The sequence below is a fragment of the Tenrec ecaudatus genome, chromosome 18, assembly GCF_050624435.1.
Source record: "Tenrec ecaudatus isolate mTenEca1 chromosome 18, mTenEca1.hap1, whole genome shotgun sequence".
In the NCBI taxonomy this organism is placed as follows: Eukaryota; Metazoa; Chordata; class Mammalia; order Afrosoricida; family Tenrecidae; genus Tenrec; species Tenrec ecaudatus.
The window spans coordinates 62,869,032-62,890,850 of NC_134547.1; the positions used below are offsets into that span (position 1 = coordinate 62,869,032).

Here is a 21,819-nt window from a genome sequence, read left to right on the forward strand (position 1 = left end):
CCCCACCCCCGGGACCCCTCAATGATCACCCCGGCGCCCCGCCTTTCAGTTCAGAGGGGTCCCAAAAAGAGCCCCGAGGCGTGGCCGCCGGCGAGCTCGCTGTTCCCGACTCCCCCGCTGCGCTCGCGGAGCCTTCCCGAGGGAACTCTCCGCCCGCTCCGGGGAGGCCCCGGGCCTCCCACCCCCGGACGCCCAGATGGAAGATGGGAGTTCTTAAAAATTGGGAATAGGACCCTCAGGGGGACAGGAGAGTGAGTCGGGGAAACAAGTAATAGGATCCCCGAAAACAGGAAAGCCGCTTGATGCAGTGGAAAGAGGGCTGGTCTATTCCATGAAAGGTTCCCTCAACTTTTCGTTACAGAGTAAGTGGTGCAACTTCATAGTAATGTGAAAACCTGACACATTTACATGAGGGAAAAAAAACACAATTAGCTTTTGGTTCAACTCTGGAAATAGAACGTCACTTTACTTACTCAAGCTAAACAGAAAGAGTACGTTTGATTCATTAGGGAGACCGGGTTCTGAGTGGAATATTTCCTTTCAGATTCTGCCATTTATAGTCAGTACATAACTATTGATTTTTGTTTGTCTAAGAAAGCACTGGCTGAGCGGAGTCCGTATTTTGTAGCTGTTTGATTTTAGGAAAGCCATTTATTTGCCCGCTTGGGGCTTGGTTTTCCACTTCTGCAAAATGAGCCTGAGCTAGATGAAGAGATTGGAGTAAAATGTAGATAGGAGAGTTCTCCAAACATTTGTTTAGTGGGGGAACAGGAAGTGGGGTGGATAGACAAATATGTATTATGTGGTGTTTATTAAATGCTAAAAGGCACATAACATAGTTACATATGTTTATCTGTACAGAAAAAGAGTGGAAGGATACTTAAAAACCAGTGAACATTGGGTTTGGAAAGCAAGATTGGTTGGTGGTCAGAAGATCAGCATGTTTGTTGTTAATTTAAAAAAATAAAAAGAGATGTTACCTTAAGCAGGAGCCCTGATGGTGTATTGATCATGGCCTTGGGCTGTTAACCACAAGGTCAGACTTTTGAAACCACCAGCCACTTCCTGGTCCAGCCTTTCTACTCTGTCAGGAGTAAGCAGTCTCAGAAACCCACAGGGGCAGTTCTACCCTCTTACTAGGAGTTGAATTCGACTTGATGGCAGTAAGAGTTTTAGTATTGCCTTGGGGGTGGGAGGGATTAGTAAAATATAAAGTATTATTTTTTAGATTCCTTCTAGGGAATCCTTAGGCCTCAATTTTTTGTTTTAATGTTTTCTTGCCCAAAATGGGCACCAAGGATATTTAAAATGACCAAACACTCTCTCACCCATATACACACTTTACCCACCCAAGGGGGTGAAAGAGTGACGCTGCTGTGCTGTAGCCATCTAAATCACAGAGGGGCGTGTTTGGTGAGTATTATTATCATTTGTCACTGCAGTCTCCTCTGTTTAGCCAAGAAGGAAATCCTGTGGGCACTCAGGGAATCTGTTTTAGTGCTAACTGGCATTCTGGTTTTCAGTTATTACTAAACTGGGCTTAAAACACCCAGCATAACGACTCTTAAAGGATAGCCACTTTCTTGATTCAGTTACTCAGAGAGTTGTTTGGGGACAGAATTGAAAGGGAAACCCCCGGGTTTGGGGGGTGGGGGTGGGGTGAGGTTATCATAAGAAAGAGAAAGATTTAGAGACTAGAGTTACAGGCTCCGAAACTCAGGCAGCTCTACCCTGCCCTACGGAGTAGACTTCCACCCAGCTCGTCTCGCAGTAAGATTGGTTTTTATTAGCCTGATGACGTAGGGAAAAGGCGTGTCTGTTGAAAACCCAGGATGTTCTGATTGGTGAGACACAGGTGATTTCCTGGTTTGCAATTGCCATTCCAGAAGAGGGGTTTTTATCTTCGGCGTGTTTTACAGCGGGATTCAGCAATCCTCCTTTCTTTGCTTCTACACCGTGACGGTAGGCCGACAGGAACGTTAGACATAAGTTAACGGAGAGAGCTTTCAGATGGGTGAGAATCAAACACAAAGCAAAGGTTATATCTCCATTCTCCCCAAATCGGAACTGTTCTCTCAATGTTTAAGTTGCCGGTACTTAAGTTACTTATATTAAGCGCAGGGTCTTGTACCTGTAACAGACTCGATAAATAGTTTTTGAATGAAACTTCTAAAAGAGATCCCAAGCTGGAAGGCTTTCTTTCCTCAAACTTTCTCTCCCTTCCCTCATTTCTCTGTCTTTCTTGCCTCTGTGGTTAGCTATATAATCCCCACCCCTTTCGTCTGAGAGTCTCTTTCACTGAGGCTTTTGTTTGTTTTCCTTCTCTCTTTTCAGAACTGAGAAAGTGATCAGGTTGGGTTTTTTATTTTTATTTTTTTTAATTTTAATTTTTTGTTAACAATTTATTGGGGCTGATACAATTCTTTTCACAGTTCAAGGTTGGGTTTTTTTAAAGAGTTGTTCTATTTTAAGTTATTTAGGCCTGAAAAACTAAGCTTTAATCTTTTCCCTTTTCACGGATTCCTGTTGAATTGCTCGGGCGTGTACTTTCGTGGGGGGAGAGTCTGAGCCGCTCTGTGGGAAGAAAGCGACACAACCCGGGCGGGCGGTGCTGGTTGTCCTGCTTCTTACGCAGGCAGACTTTTCAAACCACCTTTTCGCATTTCCTAGTTCTGGCTCTCTGATTTGCTAGATTCATAATACAGACAGGGAACCCGCTCAGGCAGCCTTTGAGGTGAAAGAGAGCCATTCAGGGAGAAGTGCTGTGTGTCCTAAGTGGAGTGGGTGGCTTTTTCATACTGTCACCTCCCTGCGTGTATACTTACGCAAACAGTGAAGGGCCTTACCTCTGAGTGCTAATGGCAGAAACAATAAATCGTAAACACGCATAGAAACTATGGGAATACTTTGTGGATTTAGCTTTGCTTAGAAAACTGATGTTGTCAGGTACTGGCTTATTGCCAATTAGCTTTTCTTTCTTTTATTTTTGTCAAAAACTTTTCTAAAACGTCCAAATGTGAAACTATGTTGTTTTCAAGCCTCTGATTTATCTACTTCTGTGGCCAATGCTGTGTCCTCGTTCTCACCATGATTTGATGTTCTGTGGTCTCTCCAGTTCCGGTGGGGCTTTCTCTTTTAAACTCACTAAGACTTGCTTTAGAAGAAGTCTTGTAATTTCCATATAAGTGGCTAAAATGCCTTTTGGGGAAGAAGATCTCCCTCCCGGAGCTGCCTACTTCCTCAGACACTTGCCAAAGGTTTTCATTTTTTATCAGAAACTTCCTGCAGAATTCTCCAAAGCTACAATAACAACACTTGATGACTGAAACCGATGAGTGAAATCTAGCCCTTATTTATTTGTATCAAATTGTAGTTTGGGTGAAAGTTTGCCAAGCATATTAATTTCCCCTTCACCCACCTATACATGTTTCGTCTCCTGACATTGGTTGCAGTCCTCTCAATGTAACAGCATTCCTCCGGCTTCCTCCCTGAGTTCTCCAATCCCATTGATGCCCCTTTCCTCCCCAATCCTGCCTTCTGGGCTTGGTTTTTAGGCAGTTGCTGCCCTTTTGATTTTCTATGGTTCATGTTCCGGTGGTGCAGGTCTCAGCTGTATTCGAAGTGCAAGAGCTCTACCGGGGAATTGGTCCACAGAGAAGCGGAGCAGAGCAACCACAGGAAATTCCTTACGTGGGCTTTGTCGAATGACTAAAGTGGGTGTGCAAAGATTAAAGACTCCCCTCTCCCCCACTGCCACGGACAACTCTTTCTGTGGGGAACTTGCTGAGCAGGATGATTTACAAGTTACTTTATATCTACAGGAACAATTCTTGAACTTGACGTCCAGTGAAATCATGTTCAACCCTGGCTTCAAGACAGATCAGCTTCGGGTCAACTTGCAACTGGCTTCCACTCGCCTAAAACTCCTGGGAAAAAAGAAAAGTGAGTAAATACTGCAGGCAGCACAACTAGCTGCCTCTCAGCTCAGTGAGCGAAGCATTCTCTGAGATGCTTTATCTCCCCAGACTAAGTAATTAGCGACTTTGGAATGTCTGGTCCTGTGTCTGACTTGCAGAAATGTAGCAATGGTTGTTGCTGGTCATGGAGTCATTTGGATTTCCAAAGTCTGCGCCATATCTCAACAGTATCAGTGTCAATATCCTGGCGATGATACGGTGCTATGGTTTTGCAATGTTCCCCTGAGGAAAACTGGGTACAGGGTGAGAGGGATCACTCTGTTATCATTGTTATTATATAACTGTATGAAATTCTACAGTGACCTCAAAATGAAAAGTTTAATTTGAAAAGAAGTGGCCAAAGGCTTAAATATAAAGTAACCTCCCCATGACCAAACTTCCCTCCAGCAAGGCCACAGACACCACCTAGTCAAATGTGCAGTACCTATTACACTTGATCTCCTGCCACATTTTTCAGGAAAGGCTTGCTTACCTTTTTCCAAATTAGTGTGGAAAAAAGTGTTTCCTTCTATCAGGTGGAACAGCTCAAAGAACATTACGCCCTTGAGTACAGGTGGCAGCTGACAAGTGTTATCTTCTCTAAGTCCAACTTGATTTTCGGTTGCCTTTACTCTTTCCCCATTCCAATGGTCACATGAGCCATTACCCTCTTAGTCAACTGAAAAACTGATGATCTCTCATTATGCAGGAAGGTCAGGTGAAATAGACATTGCGTTATAAAGGCAGTTCTCTTAGTGCGTGCTCAGAAGCTAGCGCTTATTGAATTACCATGATCCATTGGAAGAGTGACAGTTGTTACTCAACTCTAAGTGTTCTGAGGGCATTCTTTTGCTTTCGGGTAGCCAAGTCTTATATAGGGTGTTCGGGCATTATTTAGACGATAGGGATCTAAGGAGGGTACCCCAAACAAATGAAAAAAATTTCAAGGTCTGTGTTCTGTTTTATTTTCTAGATCAAGAAACACACCCAGAGCTAAATTTTCACAGGAAAATTTTTGGTTTTTCCCCCTATTGTGCATGGTGATATATACTGCAAGTCCCAGGTGCCTCTTCACATCATGCCTCTTCTGTACTGCCAGCCTGTTACTAGTCTTGACGAAGTGAGAGAGCTTTCAAATTGCTTAAACAGACACTATTGCTCAGGCAGATTAGTTACGTGGGGCATTCTTTATCTTGCAGGTATAGAAGGAGCACCACGCTGCAATAAGGCGACAGATTTTCTAGCCATCCTAAAGGAACTGGTTCCTGAAAACTAAAGTAGAATGGTTTGGTTTAGTAAAGAAAAAGCAGGCCTGGTTTTATGAACATGCAAACTGCACCACACTAAACAGGAACCAGCGCTTGCTTTAATGCCGTATGGAATCTAGGCAAGTACCTAAGTGACACTTCTTACCACGAACACCAGGAACAGTCAAGATGATATTGATGACATGCACAACTATTGTAATGTTAAAATTCTACACCCACTTTTAAAATTTGATCCTGGCAATCCAATAATACAAGTTCCAATTTTCTATCTTCGTTTTACATATGAGGAAATTTAAGGATCATGTGCGGGAGTAACTTGAGACCCATACACCATGCTTGTCATGTCTTGCCTGAATTTCTTTATTTGTAAAAAAGGGAAAATCATGTTGAGCTTCTATCACCCAGGGTCCTATTTATAATATGGACAGATCCACAGGCTCATAAGAAATGTCTTCATGGTTAGTCCTGCCAAACAGCAGTTCAGCATTAATTTGAAGCCCATCTGCTGCTGCTGCTGCTGCAATTTCTTTTCACTGAGCTGTGTAGTGCAAGTAACATTCGGACTTAGTTGAGTTCTCTTCCAAGCCCCGAGCTCTGTTTATGTCAGACTCAAAGGCAATGTTCTGTCACAATTTTTTTTCTCAGTGACCATTCACGGTCAGATTCTGAGCACCAAGTTTGGGCTATGAAATTTAGGCAGAGTATATCATTTGGAGGCTCAGAGAGTTTACTTGGCTTGTTGAAAAGATTGTTTCTTCAGGTCAGTTATCAATTAGTAATACAAGGCAGTGAGACTTCACTTGTCTGAATGACTTGCCTAGGATAGTTTACAGTGGTTCCTTTTACACCACCCTCCATTTGCCCATACTTTGGCACCGTGTGGTGAGAAAGCATAGGAATTGGCAGTCTGAAAAGTTGACGGTTAGTTCCAATTCAACTACTAACTCATAACCATCTAGCTCCTCGGAATCTCCATTTTCTGGACTATAAATGCAAATAAGGATACAAACCTTACCCAACTGCTAAGAGGATCAAACAGAATTTTACATGAGTGAATTTGTTTTGTTTTAATACAAAACACTACACACATCTTTATTTTAAAAAAGAATCTTTTTATCACAGCTGAAAAGGGAACATGATGCTCACCCACAAAACGACCATCTAGAGCAGTGGTTCTCAACCTCGAACTATTATCAGGGTTCCCAGGGGAGCGTGTTGAAACAGATTGTTCGGCTGCAGCCCCCGGGGGTTCATAATTTGTATGTCTTTTTTCTCTCATTATTTGTGTTCTAACAAGTTCCCAGGTTATGGTGACACTGCTGGTCTGGAGACCACGGACTCACCGTAAAACACTGACAACCTTTCCTGTATACACACAGCATATCTTAAGTGTATATTTTTGCCTGTTACTTGCTTTTCATGCAGCCTACTTTTTCAATCAGCCGAACTATTTTAGCTCATTTATTTTTCTATCCACATTCTTTGTGCTGCAGCCGAACAGACCCAGAAAGCAAGGAAAGAGTTGGCCAACTATCTGGCTGCCCGGAAGGAAGAATGTGCCCGGGTCCGAGTGGAGCACATCATCCGGGAAGACTACCTTGTGGAGGCCATGGAGATGTTGCGGCTGTACTGTGACCTGCTGCTCGCCCGGTTTAGCTTGCTCCAGGCCACCAAGTGAGGTTTTTGACCTTGCATCATCTCCTAGACTGAAAGGAGTTGCCACCCTCTTGCTATGTTCAGAACTTTGTCTCTTAAGTTGTTATTATTATTGTTATTGGGGGGGGGTGTATCTAAGTTTCATAGGGAGAACGAGTCCTGTTCAGAGGAAAGATGGGGGCCAAAAGAGGCATTTTCAAAGTTATCTAACAAAACATTTTCCATTTCATTGTTGTTGTCTTTTCACGTGCAAGTGAGTGACCTTAATTATGTTCACTGTGCTGTTCAATCATCACCACCAACCCTTTCCAAAATTGTCCCTCACTCTTAACAGAACTCGGTGCCTCCTAAGCAATGAATCCTCCCTCCCCTCTCCCTCCTGTTCCATCCCTGGTTACCCCTGGTTTCTATGTATTTGCCTGTTCTAAGTACTTCATATATGAAAGAGCTATTTCTTAAAGCCCTTGTGTTGTAAGAATATCATAGCAATTTGGTGACCGAAGAACTGCACGGACAAGCATCTTCGTCTGTTCCTTTTCAGTCGATGATCATGGACCCGTGAGAACGAGAACTCTCTGGGACTGCCTTGCTTTTTCCAGATCTCAATGTTTCCTGCCTTTGACAGGGTGCAGCCTTACCATATTCCTCTCCTTTTAGGGACACAGATTTGCTTTTTACCCACATTCCAGCTCTTGCAGGTTTTCCCGTATAAGGGGGCTTCAAGAGTTCATAGAAACTGGAATTAGAAGATCAGGCATTTTCCCACCAACTTTTTGATGCTTACTTGTAGTATCTGTTTATATACATATGCACACGTAAGTTTACATGTATTTCCCTATTCTAATTCCAGTTTAAAATGTCCAGCATTGTACGTTGTGTATTGGCTATAGGTCCTCTTTGAAGTAGTGAGAGGAGGGAAACATACAGCCCCAAGTTTTATATTTTGTGCTTTCCTTAGGGAGCTGGATTCTGGTCTAGCTGAATCCGTGTCTACGCTAATCTGGGCTGCTCCTCGGCTCCAGTCAGAAGTGCCTGAATTGAAAACAGTGAGTTTGACCAGTTTACATGCCTTCACCATGGCTGTGGATGAGGCGTAACTAGCGTCAATTGTTTGGAATATCAGAATTATTTAGAGCATCTTCTCCAGAGGCCTGATGGCGTAGTGTATTATGTGAAAGATCCGCAGAGTGAACCAATCAGAGAAAGATGGGGCGTTCTGCTCCCTTAAAGATTTATAGCCTTGAAAACTCAAGGGAGCAGTTCTGTACCATCTGTTGCGTTGCTGTGAGTCAGAATTTAATCAATGGCACCAGATTTCTTAAGGAATGACCGAAAAGGTATGGTCTTTGCTTGGTCTTGAAACGTGAAAAATAAATAGCTTTTTAAAAATATGACAAAGCAGAACAATGAAGAAACCTTGAAAGGGAGAATTAAAAAAATTGGAGGGGGGGTGTTTAAGGTATAATCTATAAGGTATGAAAATTAGGAGTATTTTATTTAACAGATAATTTAAAACAAAGCATTTGGGGGAGGGGTTGATGTCAAAAGAACATAATTCTAGTGAAATCAGTTGGAAATTACATATTTTTTGTTCCTAATTGGAAGTAAATTGCCCTAACTTTTCTCTCTTTTTTCCCCTTCTTTTCTTTCTTGGTGATGGTTTGCTGCAGGTATCTAATCAGCTGTGTGCACAGTATAGCCAAGAATATGGTCAGCTATGCCGAACCAGTGAGATTGGAACAGTCAGCTCGCGGGTAGTACCATTTCCAGAGACGCACCTTTGTCTAAGCCAACAAGTCTAGGAAAAGCCGAGCAAACTGAAAACATGTAACTTGGCACAGAGTCAATGCTAGTTTTAGAAATAAGTTTTGCCAGAAGATGCACAGCAGTGCAGTGGGCATCTGGAAACACAGGGAATCTAGGACAGATGAACCCCTCAACACCAGCGGTGGGAGTAGTGACACTGGGAGGGAAGGGGGTGTAGAAAGGGAGAACCGATCTTGGGGATCTATGTGTAACCTCCTCTCTGGGGGATGGGCGATGGGAAGGTGGGTGAGGGGAGACGCCGGGCAGTGTAAGATAAGATAAAATAATTATTTTTAAACTATTAAGGGAGCAGGGGGAAGGGGGGAGCGGGGAGGGAGAGGGAGGGGAAAAAAGGAAACTGAGCTGATTCCAGGAACCCAAGTGGAAGGCAAATTTTGAGAATGACGAGGGCAACAAATGTGTAAGGGTGCTTTGCTCAATTGATGTATGCAAGGATTGTGATAAGAGTTGTATGAGCCCCAATAAAAAGATTTATTAATTAAAAAAAAAGAAGTAAGTTTTGTATTGGAGGTAGAGCAACTTGAATCAAGGTCTTGGGGTAGGAATTTTGAGCCCAAAGCTTTATCAAAAAGGTAGAGCCATGTAAACTGGCTTCATTTCTTTTTAATTAAAACATTTCTCTAAATGTAACTGGCCTACTAACATGAAGGAAGCTAAAGTTAAAAGTTTCTGCTTTAGAAAATATTACATCATGACCACACACACATAATTCTGAGATTCAGCTGAGGTGCAGAAACCTGATTAGAGCAGAGATTTGGCCACTCTGGTAGGTTGGCGGGCTTTCCTGGCCTTCAGATTGGCCATGCTGATTGATTAGTGTCCTGATGTATTGGCTGCTGCATACATGGAATATTTCCCCTGACCTAATTTAGAATGCTTATCACACCATCAGAATTCTTGATTTAAAAAATCTTTTTAATGTGTTTACTTCCTCTTACTCTCTTTGGCTTGAGGTTTCTCGGTAGAACTGTCATCTGATAGAAGTACAATTGAGCAGCCCAGTGAAGGAGCCCTGGTGACGTGGGGGTCATGCATGGGCCGCGATCCTCACAATCAGCAGTTTGAAACCACCAGCTGGTTTCTATTCCTGTAAAGAGATACAGTCTTGGAAACTCATAGGAGCAACTCTGTTCTGTCCTGTAGAGTCACTATGAGTCGCCATCAACTCAATGGTACTGTGGTGTTGAGGGTTTTTTGCTAGTATAGTGACAAAACAGAACCATTTCTTGTTGTGGCTAAATCATGATTTTGTTTTGTTTTGTTAATTGTGCTTTTTAAACACCAGAGATCAGAAAAATTAAGACTAATGATTGAGAATCGAAAAACCATCTCACCTTTTTGCTTTTTATTTTGTAGGCATATGTGACCAAATCTGTGTCCCCTATTTTGCAGCTAATGTGCAAATTAAACATGGACACGCTACCCCGAGGCCTGGTGGAACAATACCTGACAGAGATTGCTGAGAGCTACGGCGTGCCCTATAATCCCACAGTTAGGGTAAGTACTTTCACGAAGGGAAAACAGACTTAGAGCTAAGGTCTTTACCGCACCCCACAAGACGTCGTTTATTAGGTACGTGGCTGTCCGAGGAGTTCTTTCTGGTGAGATTTTATTCCTTCACATTCACAGAGCTTGACTTCTGGTAACGCTCTGTTGGCCCTTTCAAGTTGTTAGCAAAGAAATAAAAGGACGCCTAAAACGTTTAATCCAGGAGTGTGTAAAACATTTTGTTTTAGTTTTAAAATTTCTACTATGTTCCGGTGACATTTTATATTTTCATACAGAACTCCTGCAATAGGGCTACAAGACTCATGGTTCCAAAGCAGTATTCATTTAGTCCTTGTTGAGGGTCCAGTGTAGTAGAGATGATCCATTCTCAGATCCTAGTTTGGTCATTTATTTACCTGGGAACCTCAGGCAAATGACTCGTGCTCTGGTAGACTCCCTTCTCTGGACTGCAAAAAGGAGGATGATTATACTTCTTATTCTAAGTTTGGTGGCATGGATAAGTGAGATAATCTATACAAGTAGCTCAATGCAGTGCTGGGCCCATAGCAAATACCATTCTGTTTTGCTTTTTATGATCTTCATTATCATTATCCCAAGGTAGATTAAGCTTCCAAAATGTGGCCATGGATTGTTTTAGGGCAAGACTTTGTCTCTCTAATGCCTCTCAAGTAATTTCCCGTGCTGGTGACTCATTTAGAGCAGGTGGCCCTGGTACTCAGGTTGAAACTTTGGCTTAGTGTGGGCATGCTTAGGATGGAGCCGGAGTCTGCCCAACTTCCTCGTTCCTATCCTGCTGTCTTCTGCTGTACCGAGTTGGATTATGGTTAACGTGCACAGCTTTCTTTTCTGATGGGTTCATGATAGGAACCCTATTCTTTTTACACAATGATGGTTTTTAAGCAAAGCACTGACCTAATGGATTTTAGCCTTTATGAACCACTCAGCGATTTCGCTGAAGGGTGGTGTCAGCACATGGGCTCAGTTCTTGGTTTAAAGAGTGTCTCGGGGCAAGAGTGTCAGGGAGTCCTCTGTTCTTTACTGTTCCAGTTCAGCCTTCATTCCTCACTCATCTTTCATGAAGTTCGATGCTGTATCGAAAAGTTACATATTGTAACATTTTTAACAAGACAGAAAATGATTTTGGAGAATACAGGCCACATTAAATGGCAATAGGGATATTTCCAAGGGCTCGCCTGTGGACTATTTCTCTTTCTTGCTTACTCTCTAGATCAGTGGTTCTCAACCTGTGGGTTGCGACCTCCTGGGGGTCGAACGACCTTTCATAGGGGTTGCCCAATTCATAATCGCAAAATGACGTGATGAAGTATCAATGAAAATAATTGTATGGCTGGGGGGTCACCACCACATGAGGAACTGTATTCAAGGGTCACAGCATTAGGATGGTTGAGAACCACTGCCCTAAATGCTTTCATCCAACCCCATGATTTTGAATACATCTTTAAGGTGAGGCACATCACTCCTGAGGCCTCCCTTCTGAACGCTAGGCTCTGACATCCACCTGCCCTTTTGACACGTCAATGTTTCAGAGACATCTCAAACTTGATACATCAATGTGCTCATGATATTCACCCCTTCCTAAAACTTATTCATTCCAGAGTCTTTCCCATCCCCCCTCAGGTGATGACAATTCTATGCTATGGGGAAAAATTATTTTTAATCTGGTATCTTCCTTGACCCTTCCCTTTCTCTCAACTCCTCTACTCCTCAGCCAACCTGTCAGCAAATCCCATTGATGTGATCTTCAACATATAAATAGAACTGTACCACATCTCCCTATATTTACAGCCAGTACCCTGGCCCAATCAACAGCGACCCATTGCCTGGATTATTGCAGTAGCCTCTGCATGAGGTGTCTTCTTCCCCCTCTGTCCCCGTTGGTTGATGCTCAGTATAGCAGTCCCAGAGCCTGTTCATACCGAAGGCAGATCATGCCACTCTTCTGCTTGGAAAGCCCTCTGATGCCTTTATATGGCATATAGAATAATAGTCATCGTCTACTAGGCTGCCCAAACTCACTCTCCCTCTTTCTCTGATCTCAGCCTCTCCACTCGTCCCTTCATTCACTCTGCCTCTGCCCCACTGACTTCCTCGTGATTCTTCAAACATACAAGGTATGCCCCACCTCAGAACCTTTGTACTTCTGGTTTCCCTGCTTCTCTAGAGATTTCCTTGGTTCCACCTTCACTTATTTCAGGTCTGTGCTTCAATGTTCCCTTCCTCTAAGGCTCTTCCTGGCCACCGTCCTCTTTGCTTCCTTTATTTTTTCCTCTTTTGCCCTTATTTATTTATTTAGAATATAAGAAAGAGCTTTATATAAAGAGTAATTTTACATTAAGAAAACATCCCAGCCCAGTCCAGATCAAGACTATAAGTCCAATATTAGCCCATCTGTCTAATACCAATCTATAAATTCCTCTTCATATTCAAAAAACACATCCAATGACACCAAATGGAGGAAGATACAGGCCAGTGGGAGGGAATATTGCCCTTATTTATATCTAATATGTGCTATGATATCTTAGTTATCCATTTATCTACCCCCCCACTCAAACATCAACTCCAAGAAGGCAAGGATTCTCACGTGCTTTGATCACTCGTGCGTCATCACCACCGTGCTTGGCATCTATTGACGTATGTTAGGTGGTCAATAAATCCAGAGTGTGCCACACTAGAGTTTGATATCCCTACCTGTCAGTTTGTTATACTGTGGCTGCTGGGAGTTTGTGTGACACTGGAAGCTATGCCACTGCTATGTCACATACTTCCAGGGTCACTCACAGTGGAGCTTTCCAACTCTCTACTTTTCTTAAACAAGAATATTTTTCTTCGTATACATCATATATCATACAATTTAATCGTTCATTCACATTTCCTTCTCCTACTTGCTGTTAGCTCCCCATTCTCCCCGCCCCCCCATCTCCCTATGGTAAAAAATTAGCCTCACCTCACCTCTGTGGAGTTTGACCTGCCATCTCACCCAACCAGTCCCCTGGTCCACTCATGTTTCATTCATCCACATGGCAATAAATAAAAGCCACGGCCAAGAGGAGTGAGTCTTTACTAATACAACTCTTGATGCCTGAAGAATTCTATTTTGGGATCACAGCAGAATACTGCTCAACTCTCTTGCTGTAGGCACATCAGCAGGATAAATCAGTAGAGTAGGACGTCATGTTGGTGAAGTAGAGGGCCAATGAGGATATGGGAAGCCCTTGGCAAGATGGATTAGCACCATTAGCTGCGATGATGGCCGTTGTGAAGATAGTGTGAAGTCCATAGGACTGGACGTTAGCGTGTTCTGTTGTGCTCAGGACTGCTCTGCAGCTCACACAGAGTTGACTGCAACTAACCAGGATAACAAAATGTGACAAACTGTCTTCCAGAATGATTATTGACATACGTGTATAGCTTAGTCACCAGTGTCCTGCAGTGATTGACCCTAGAGATCCTAAATGCATAGACACCGGAAGAAAGAGAAAGATGACATATGAGGGCCTAAAAAGCTTGAAGGTTGCTTGTAAGTGGCATTGACTTACACTAGACTAGATAGTAGGAAGTCAGAAAGCATTGCCACAATGTCATAGAAACCTTTACTACGCATCTCCGTCATCTAGGCCTGAGTTTCTACCTCTCTAACCCTTCCCTGAAGAAGTCTAAGTCCTCCCCTTTACACCACATCAAAACCAGAGTTTGCCTCCTTGAGTCCTCTCATCATGTTCCTTCTAAACGTTTCTGAGTTTGGGCAACAAACTGAAGTGTGAAGCAATAACATCAGAGCTGTAGGATGGATGGGATAAGGTTTCTCAAAACTCTTGAAGAATGAGTAGGTGCTTTGTTATGATGGGGAAAAAATGCCTCTGCACAATTTTCCTGGCCTTATTTTTCTCCTTGGTACACTTTTCAATGTTTTTAAAACTTCTTCCTAATAAACCCCTATGACTGTTCTATGTCCTTTGAGAAAATCTATCCAGATTACCCCTTGGGAATCCCAAAAAGTTACCATTAACTTCTCTTATTTTAATTTCAATTTTATTTTTGTGAATTAGGTGAAGGTTTACAGAGCAGATCATATGTTTTAAATTCAAGTATTCTTACACATTTTGTGTCAGCTCGTTGATTGCAATCCCTCAGTGTACTGTCACTTTGCCTACTTCCTCCTTATTTTCCTTGTTTCCTTCCCTTCTTTTCTCCTGACCCTCTGGGTTTTGCCCTTTGCAAAAGGCTGCCCTTTTGCTCCTAACTGGTTAATTCTTCTACCACAGGGGTGAGTTCAATACCAGGCCTGAAGGGTAAGGGCTTTAGTCTTGGAAGTCCCACCAGTTTCTACCCAACCAGCAAGCTTGATCTATTTTAGGATTTTGAGCCTTCTGTATTTTTCTCCCACTCTACCTAGGACCTTCTAATGTGATCCTTTACTGAGCAGTTGCTGGTGGTAACTACGCACCATCTGGTTCTGGTCTCAGGATCATGGAGACTGGTCATGGTGGTGGTAGCGAGGCACGATCTGGTTCTGGTCTCGGGATCATGGAGACTGGACATGGTGGTGGTAACTAGGCAATATCTGGTTCTGGTATCAGGATCATGGAGACTGGTCATGGTGGTGGTAGCGAGGCACCATCAGGTTCTGGTCTCGGTCATGGAGACTGGTCATGGTTGTGGTAGCGAGGCAATATCTGGTTCTGGTCTCAGGATCATGGAGACTGGTCATGGTGGTGGTAGCAAGGCACCATCTGGTTCTGGCTCAGGGTTATGGAGACTGGTCATGGTGGTGGTAGTTAGGCACCATCTTGTTCTGGTCTCAGGGTCTTTGCAATGGCCCATTAGTCTTTCTAATTGTTTCTATAAATTTTTTTGTTGCAATTTTTAGCATTCTTCTTCCCTCCAGATATAAAGAGACCAATGACTGCACCCTACATGATTGCTCATGAGCTTTTTAAAACCTCATTTCCCACTCACCCAAGTAGGATATAGAACATTGTCTTTGTGAACCAAGTTATGTCAATAGGCCTTGCTGTCCCCCAAGATCACCATAACCTTATGGCCTGACCTCTCTGCCTTAGATGTAACTGGCCTAGCAAATCTCCTTGGGAGCCACTATTTGATTGTACCTGTTCTTTAAAGCCATCCTAATGATACTAAGACATGTATATTACCAGAAAGAGCTTGTCTGCAGCCATCCACTGGTTGTAGAGACATGTTTTTTTAAACATGCTTTGTTTGAAATAAACTCATGTATATATGAATTGTAACCTCACTGCAGTACCTTTTTCCCCTTACTCTCTGTGTAAACTTCATGTCCCTGCTCACCATTTCTTCTTCAGTGCTTCTAAAAGTGTTTGGTGTCTAGTATGAATGCAATAAACAAATGTATAATAAATTGAAAACCCAATGTGATTCTTACCCTCTTGCATCAGGGTGAAGCTCCATCAGACCTGAAAAGTATTGGATTTACTGGGGATGTGAAGAAGGATGCTCTTGGCAGAGGAGATGGTACTGCAGCAAGAAATGATGGTCCACTTGGAGCATCACCAATAGCTACACTAGGGTCCTTGTCTGTACCATCCCAAGCTTCCTGTATCTCATCCATCCCTCCTGAGAGAGAGGTTCGTGTATAGGAAACTTAAATTGGATGGATTACAGAGAATGTTAGACTGTATCTCTAATTGGGGCTTTTGAATGGTAAAATGATCTTTATAAAGTCTTTAGGGCAAGGGGCGTATTTGCAATAGCTTATCAATCTCTTGACAACACCACATGTTTCAGATTTGTTTAATTTATATGTAATGAAAACAATTTATTTTCATGTTCAAAATGAAATTCCCTGATTTTATTAAACCAAACCAACTTTTATAAATAGCATCTCCACATGTAAAGAGGAAGATCCCCTGGGTTCCTGTACAATGTCACAGATGACACACAGTCTTTCCTAAAGCTAATTCTTAGCAAGTATACACAAAACAACACAAGAAACTCTCTTACAAACAACACGTGATACAAAATCGATGGCGAGGAGGGTGTAGGAGGTCTGGTAGGGCTTGATCAAGGGCAGTGTAACAGAGAGGGGTCACTGAAACCCCAATGAAGGCTGAGCATGATAGTTGGGCAAGAGGAAAGTAAAAGGAAATAGAGGAAATAACTAGGAGGCAAAGGGCATTTACAGAGGTCTAAATCCAGGCATGCACATATGCAAATATATTTATATATGATGATGAAGAAATAGATCTATGTGCATTTATTTATAGGTTTAGTATTAAGAGTGCAGATGGAAGTCCAGTTGCCTACAGATGGGCAATGTAACCGAGAGGAATTACTGAAACCCAAATGAACGCTGAGCATGATAGTGGGACAAGAGGAAAGTAAAATGAAATAAAGGAAAGAACTAGGAGGCAAAGGGCGTTTACAGAGGTCTAAATACAGGCATGTACATATGTAAGTATATTTATATATGATGATGGGGAAATAGATCTATGTGCATATATTTATAGGTTTAGTATTAAGGTAGCAGATGGACATTGGGCCTCCACTCAAGTACTCCCTCAATACAAGAACACTTTGTTCTATTAAACTGGCATTCCATGATGCTCACGATCACTGAAGACAAAGCTGTTGCATAAGCAAATGTGGTGAAGAAAGCTGATAGTGCCTGGCTAGCAAAAGATATAGTTTCTGGGGTCTTAAAGGCTTGAAGATAAACAGGCAGTATCTAGCTGAGAAGCAACAAAGCCCACATGGAAGAAGCACACCACCCTGTGTGATCATGAGGTGTCAATGGGAACAGGTATCAGGCATCAAAGAACAAAAAATCATATCATTGTTAATGAAGGGGAGTGCAGAGTGGAGGCCCAAAGCCCATCTGTAGGCAACCCCTTTACAGAAGGGTTTTGGGGAAGAGACGAGCCAGTCAGGGTGCAGTATAGCAATGCTGAAACGCAACTTTCCTCTAGTTCTTTAATGCTTCCTCCCCAACCCCCTCACTATCATGATCCCAATTCTACCTTACAAATCCAGCTAGACCAAAGGTTGTACACTGGTACAGATAAAAACTGGAAACACATGGAATCCAGGACAGATAAACCCTTCAGTACTAATAATGAGAGTAGCGATACCAGGAGGGGAAGGGGAAGGTGGGGTAGAAAGGAGGAGCGGATGACAAGGATCTACATATAACTCCCTCCCTGGGGACGGACAACAGAAAAGTGGGTGAAGGAAGACATTGGACAGTGTAAGACATGACAAAATAATAATTTATACATTATCAAGGGTTAGTGAGGGAGGGGGTGGTAAGGATGGAGGGGGAAAATGAGCTGATACCAAGGGCTCAAGTAGAAAGCAAATGTTTTGAAAATGATGATAGCAACAAATGAACAAATGTGCTTGACACAATGGATGAATGGATGGATTGTGATAAGAGTTGTATGAGCTCCTAATAAAATGATTTTTAAAAAAAGACAAGAAGTCATCTAAATGAGGTTCAGCCATATGGAAAAAACACACCAGTCTCTGTGATCCAAGGGTTTTAAATAATAAAATTCAAGATCACAGGAAAAATAAAAATTAAATTAAAAAATAAGTAAAATTCACCTCCCCTTAAAAAAACATTCCCTTATACAAAAAGGAAATGATTGTGATCAACCTAAATTTAGTTAATTATATGTAAAATTTAAGAAATATTTATTTAGAGCTTACTATCACTTATCCGAGTTTACAAAATAATGCATTTGGAGCACAAACCAATCACTTGCCAGTGATTTTTCCCTTTCTTTCAGAATTTCTGCAAGAAGAATGATTTGCTTCCTGCCCTGACTCCTAGTAAGTAAAGGGAATGCTGGCAGAAGTGGGAGCTGCTTGAAATTCATTGAAAATATTTGAGTGTTCAGACTATTCCTTCATGGATCACAGTTTCGTAGATTAACCATAGATTCCATGTTCTTTTATATTTAGTAGCTTATCTTAGACAAAGGGTTATTGGCCTAGATTCCACCCGGTGCCCCCTGAAGGGGGAGGCAAAATGTTGTGTATGTGGGGAGATGAACCATTGCTTGCATAAGATTCGAAGAGGGCTTTAGTTTATTTTAAATCACTACCACACTGGACCATCCTAGTACTTTCTGGGAAATAAAAAGTGAGCCTTATTTAAAAATCCAGTTTGTGCTTGAAAAAAGGTAGTCACCGAAAAGTAACTGCTGAGGCCATCGTTTCCATAATAGAAGAATTGTCCAGGTTTCCCATCGTCTTTGTTATTCTCTCAAATTCAATTAGCTTTCCTGTTGTTAAGACTGGGTTTTCTGGAGGAAGGCTTTGTTGTGTGACTATCAATTACCTTTATTACAATGAATAGGTCCAGGAATCAACCCTCAAACTTTTCCAAAGTCAGAATCAAGAACCAAGATTGGTTTTGATAACTTTATGCTGCCTGATTTGCCTGAGGTAAAACTTCAAGCAAGCTCATCCATTGACCCTTATGATTCAGAAGAGGTTGATTTTGAAGATCTTAACAGGAGGCTTGAAATGCTAAAGAAAACCACATAATCCTTTAGTCCTTGATTGAGCATTTGCCTGGGAATCAGGCCTCCTGAGCAAAAATGAACGTGGTCACGTTTATGTGGGCTTCAAGTTTTCTCATTCAGAATCCCTTCCATCTTTTAAATGCTATGTTGCTTGCCTGACATAATAGCATATGTGTACATGCACATACACTCTTTTTTTGCCCCTTAAGCTTCTATAGTTTGTGTATGTGTATTTGTGATTTACTGAATATTATAAGCTGTATTCAATAAATTTCAGTTTTTCCTCGATTCTTTTTTCTTCCTTAATTTTCTCTTTTTTTCCTCCCAGGGAGTTACAAAGACACCTATGTAATGACCACCTGTACACTTGTCAACTGTATCAGTCTTTTGGCAGATCGTGGTTAATAGGTACCAAGCAGTAGGTTCCAACGCACCGATGTGCAACCTCAGTGACCCTGAGTACCATGGCACCAACGCTGTACAACGCTGACTGATCTGGGCCAGTGAGCCTCTACTGTACCAAGCATGGTGTCCTTCTCCAGGGATTAGTCCTTTCTGATAACATGTATAAACTATGTGAGTCAAAGGGGAGTGCAGAGTAGAGAACCAAAGCCCATCTGTAGGCGACCCCTTTCTTGCTTAAAAAAAAAAAAGAGAACATGTACGGCACCAGTAAATGTTGAAATCTTTAAGATGAACTGGATGCTGCAACAGCTGCCCGCAGGTTTAAAAGTTGTATCTTCACGGAACCCGGGCCTGAATCTGCGGGAGACAATTTTAGGTGTCTCATGTGACCAGTACTGGTGGGATTTCATCTTTTAGCCTCGGCACTCCAGTTATATTCTCTCTTGCGCTTGGCAGGGCAGCCACCTTTGCCACAGGCCAACTTCTGCGGAAGGTAGACCTTGGAGCCACAGCGGCGGCACAAGGTGCGCATCTTCTTTCTTTTTTAAATCATTTTATTGGGAGCTCGTACAACTCACCACAATCCATATATACATCCATGTGTCAAGCACATTTGTACATTTATTGCCATCCTCATTCTGAAAACATTTGCTTTCTACTTGAGCCTTTGGTATCAGCACCTCATTTTCCCCCTCCCTCCCCACAGCCTCTCCCCTGAACCTTTGATAATTTATAAATTATTATTTTGTCATGTTTTGTACTGTCAAATGTCTCCCTTCACCTACTTTTCTGTTGTCCATCCCCCAGAGAGTGGGTTATATGTAGATCCTTGTGATCAGTTCCCCCTTTCTACTCCACCTTCCTCTTCCCCTCTTGGTATCACTACATTATTGGTCCTGAGGGGTTTATCTGTCCTGGATTCCGTGTGTTTCCAGTTCTTATATGTACCAGTGTACATCCTCTGGTCTAGCTGGGTTTGTAAGGTAGAATTGGGATCATAATAGTTGGAGGGGGGGGGCGAAGCATTAAAGAACTGGAGGAGAGTTGTGTGTTTCATTGGTGCTATACTTCACCCTGACTGGCTCATCTCCTCCCTGAGACCCTTCTGTAAGGGGATGTCCAGTTGCCTACAGATGGGCAATGTAAGGGAGAGGAATTACTGAAACCCAAATGAACGCTGAGCATGATAGTGGGACAAGAGGAAAGTAAAAAAATAAAGGAAAGAACTAGGCGGCAAAGGGCATTTACAGAGGTCTAAATACAGGCATGTACATATGTAAGTATATTTATATATGATGGGGAAATAGATCTATGTACATATATTTATAGGTTTAGTATTAAGGTAGCAGATGGACATTGGGCCTCCACTCATGTACTACCTCAATACAAGTACACTTTGTTCTATTAAACTGGCATTCCATGATGCTCACGATCACTGAAGTCAAAGCTGTTGCATAAGCAAATGTGGTAAAGAAAGCTGATGGTGCCCGGCTACCAAAAGATATAGTGTCTGGGGTCTTAAAGGCTTGAAAATACACAAGCAGTCATCTAGCTGAGAAGAAACAAAGCCCACATGGAAGAAGCACACCAGTCTGTGATTATGAGGTATCGATGGAATCAGGTATCAGTTGTCAAAGAACATAAAATCATATCACTGTGAACGAGGGGAGTATGGAGTGGGGACTCAAAGCCTATCTGTAGGCAAGTGGACATCCCCTTACAGAAGGGTTGTGGGGAGGATAAGAGCCAACGTGTGCATCTCACTGGGACGTTTTCCGAAGGATGACGTTCCTTTCGTCTTCTCCCTTCTGCGACTGAAACCAAAGAGCAGCATCCTCATTTTCAAGGAGCAGTACCTGTGGCCGCACTTCTTTTGGTATTTCATGGTATATTCTATATTATACTCCAATATCATAATTCAAAGTTATCAATTCTTTTTCCATCTTCCTATTCACACCCATAAGAGGCAACTGAAAATACCGTGGCTTAGGTCGAGCAAACCTTAGTTCTCAACTCCAAAACTCACTGCCTTCAAGTCAATTGCAACTCATAGCAAACCTATAGGACAGGGTAGAACTGGTTCTGTGGATTTCTGAGACTTTGTGGGAGTAGAAAGCATCCTCTTTCTCCTGCTGAGCAACTAGTGGGTTCAAATTGCTGGGATTAGCAGCCCAACGCATACCCCACTACACAACCACGGCTCCTTAGTTTTCAGAGTGACATCTCCATAGATGTCATTCACAGCAGAATTGCCCAGTGCAATACAGCCTTTGATTTTTTGACTGCTGTTTCCAAGTAAAATGAAATCCTTGACTGTCTGCATTTAAAACCTTGCTCTTCCACGCATCCTTGTACATTTGCAGCAAGGTACTTAACATCTCGAAACTTGTATCCTTAACCATAAAATGATAGCATCATTATCTTTATCATCATCATCATCGTGATAATTAAATGAACTCATATCCTTGAATCATGTCGAACACTGATGACTAGTAAGAGCTCACTAATTTATTAATCCCATTAGGGAAAATATGATTCCTATTTCAGAGATGAGGAAACAGAGGCTCAGAGAAATGAAATGATATATCACACTCTTATACAGCAGAGGAGGTTCCCACCAGCTAGAAGTTCTAACATGGGATATGCTTTCTAGTCTAGAACCTACTAGAT

General features: G+C 42.3%; 1 protein-coding gene across 7 annotated transcripts; it reads left to right on the forward strand.

The window, feature by feature from the left end:
• Positions 1-13: 13 nt before the first annotated feature.
• Positions 14-20,400, forward strand: LOC142431812 (IST1 homolog). 7 transcript variants are annotated; one of them, XM_075536765.1, is made up of 10 exons: positions 14-362; positions 1,355-1,413; positions 3,822-3,942; positions 6,718-6,898; positions 7,839-7,926; positions 8,551-8,634; positions 10,064-10,204; positions 15,652-15,840; positions 18,004-18,046; positions 18,576-19,032. In XM_075536765.1, exons 1-10 carry the CDS (start codon positions 332-334, stop codon positions 18,764-18,766), a joined length of 1,128 nt encoding a protein of 375 aa, XP_075392880.1. In that variant the 5' UTR covers positions 14-331; the 3' UTR covers positions 18,767-19,032. The 7 variants fall into 7 exon arrangements, with proteins under 7 accessions (XP_075392880.1, XP_075392886.1, XP_075392883.1 ...); XM_075536767.1 differs by lacking the exons at positions 14-362; positions 1,355-1,413; positions 18,576-19,032 and adding exons at positions 1,877-2,014; positions 3,604-3,713; positions 19,073-20,400; XM_075536764.1 differs by lacking the exons at positions 14-362; positions 1,355-1,413 and adding exons at positions 1,883-2,014; positions 3,604-3,713.
• Positions 20,401-21,819: the final 1,419 nt, after the last annotated feature.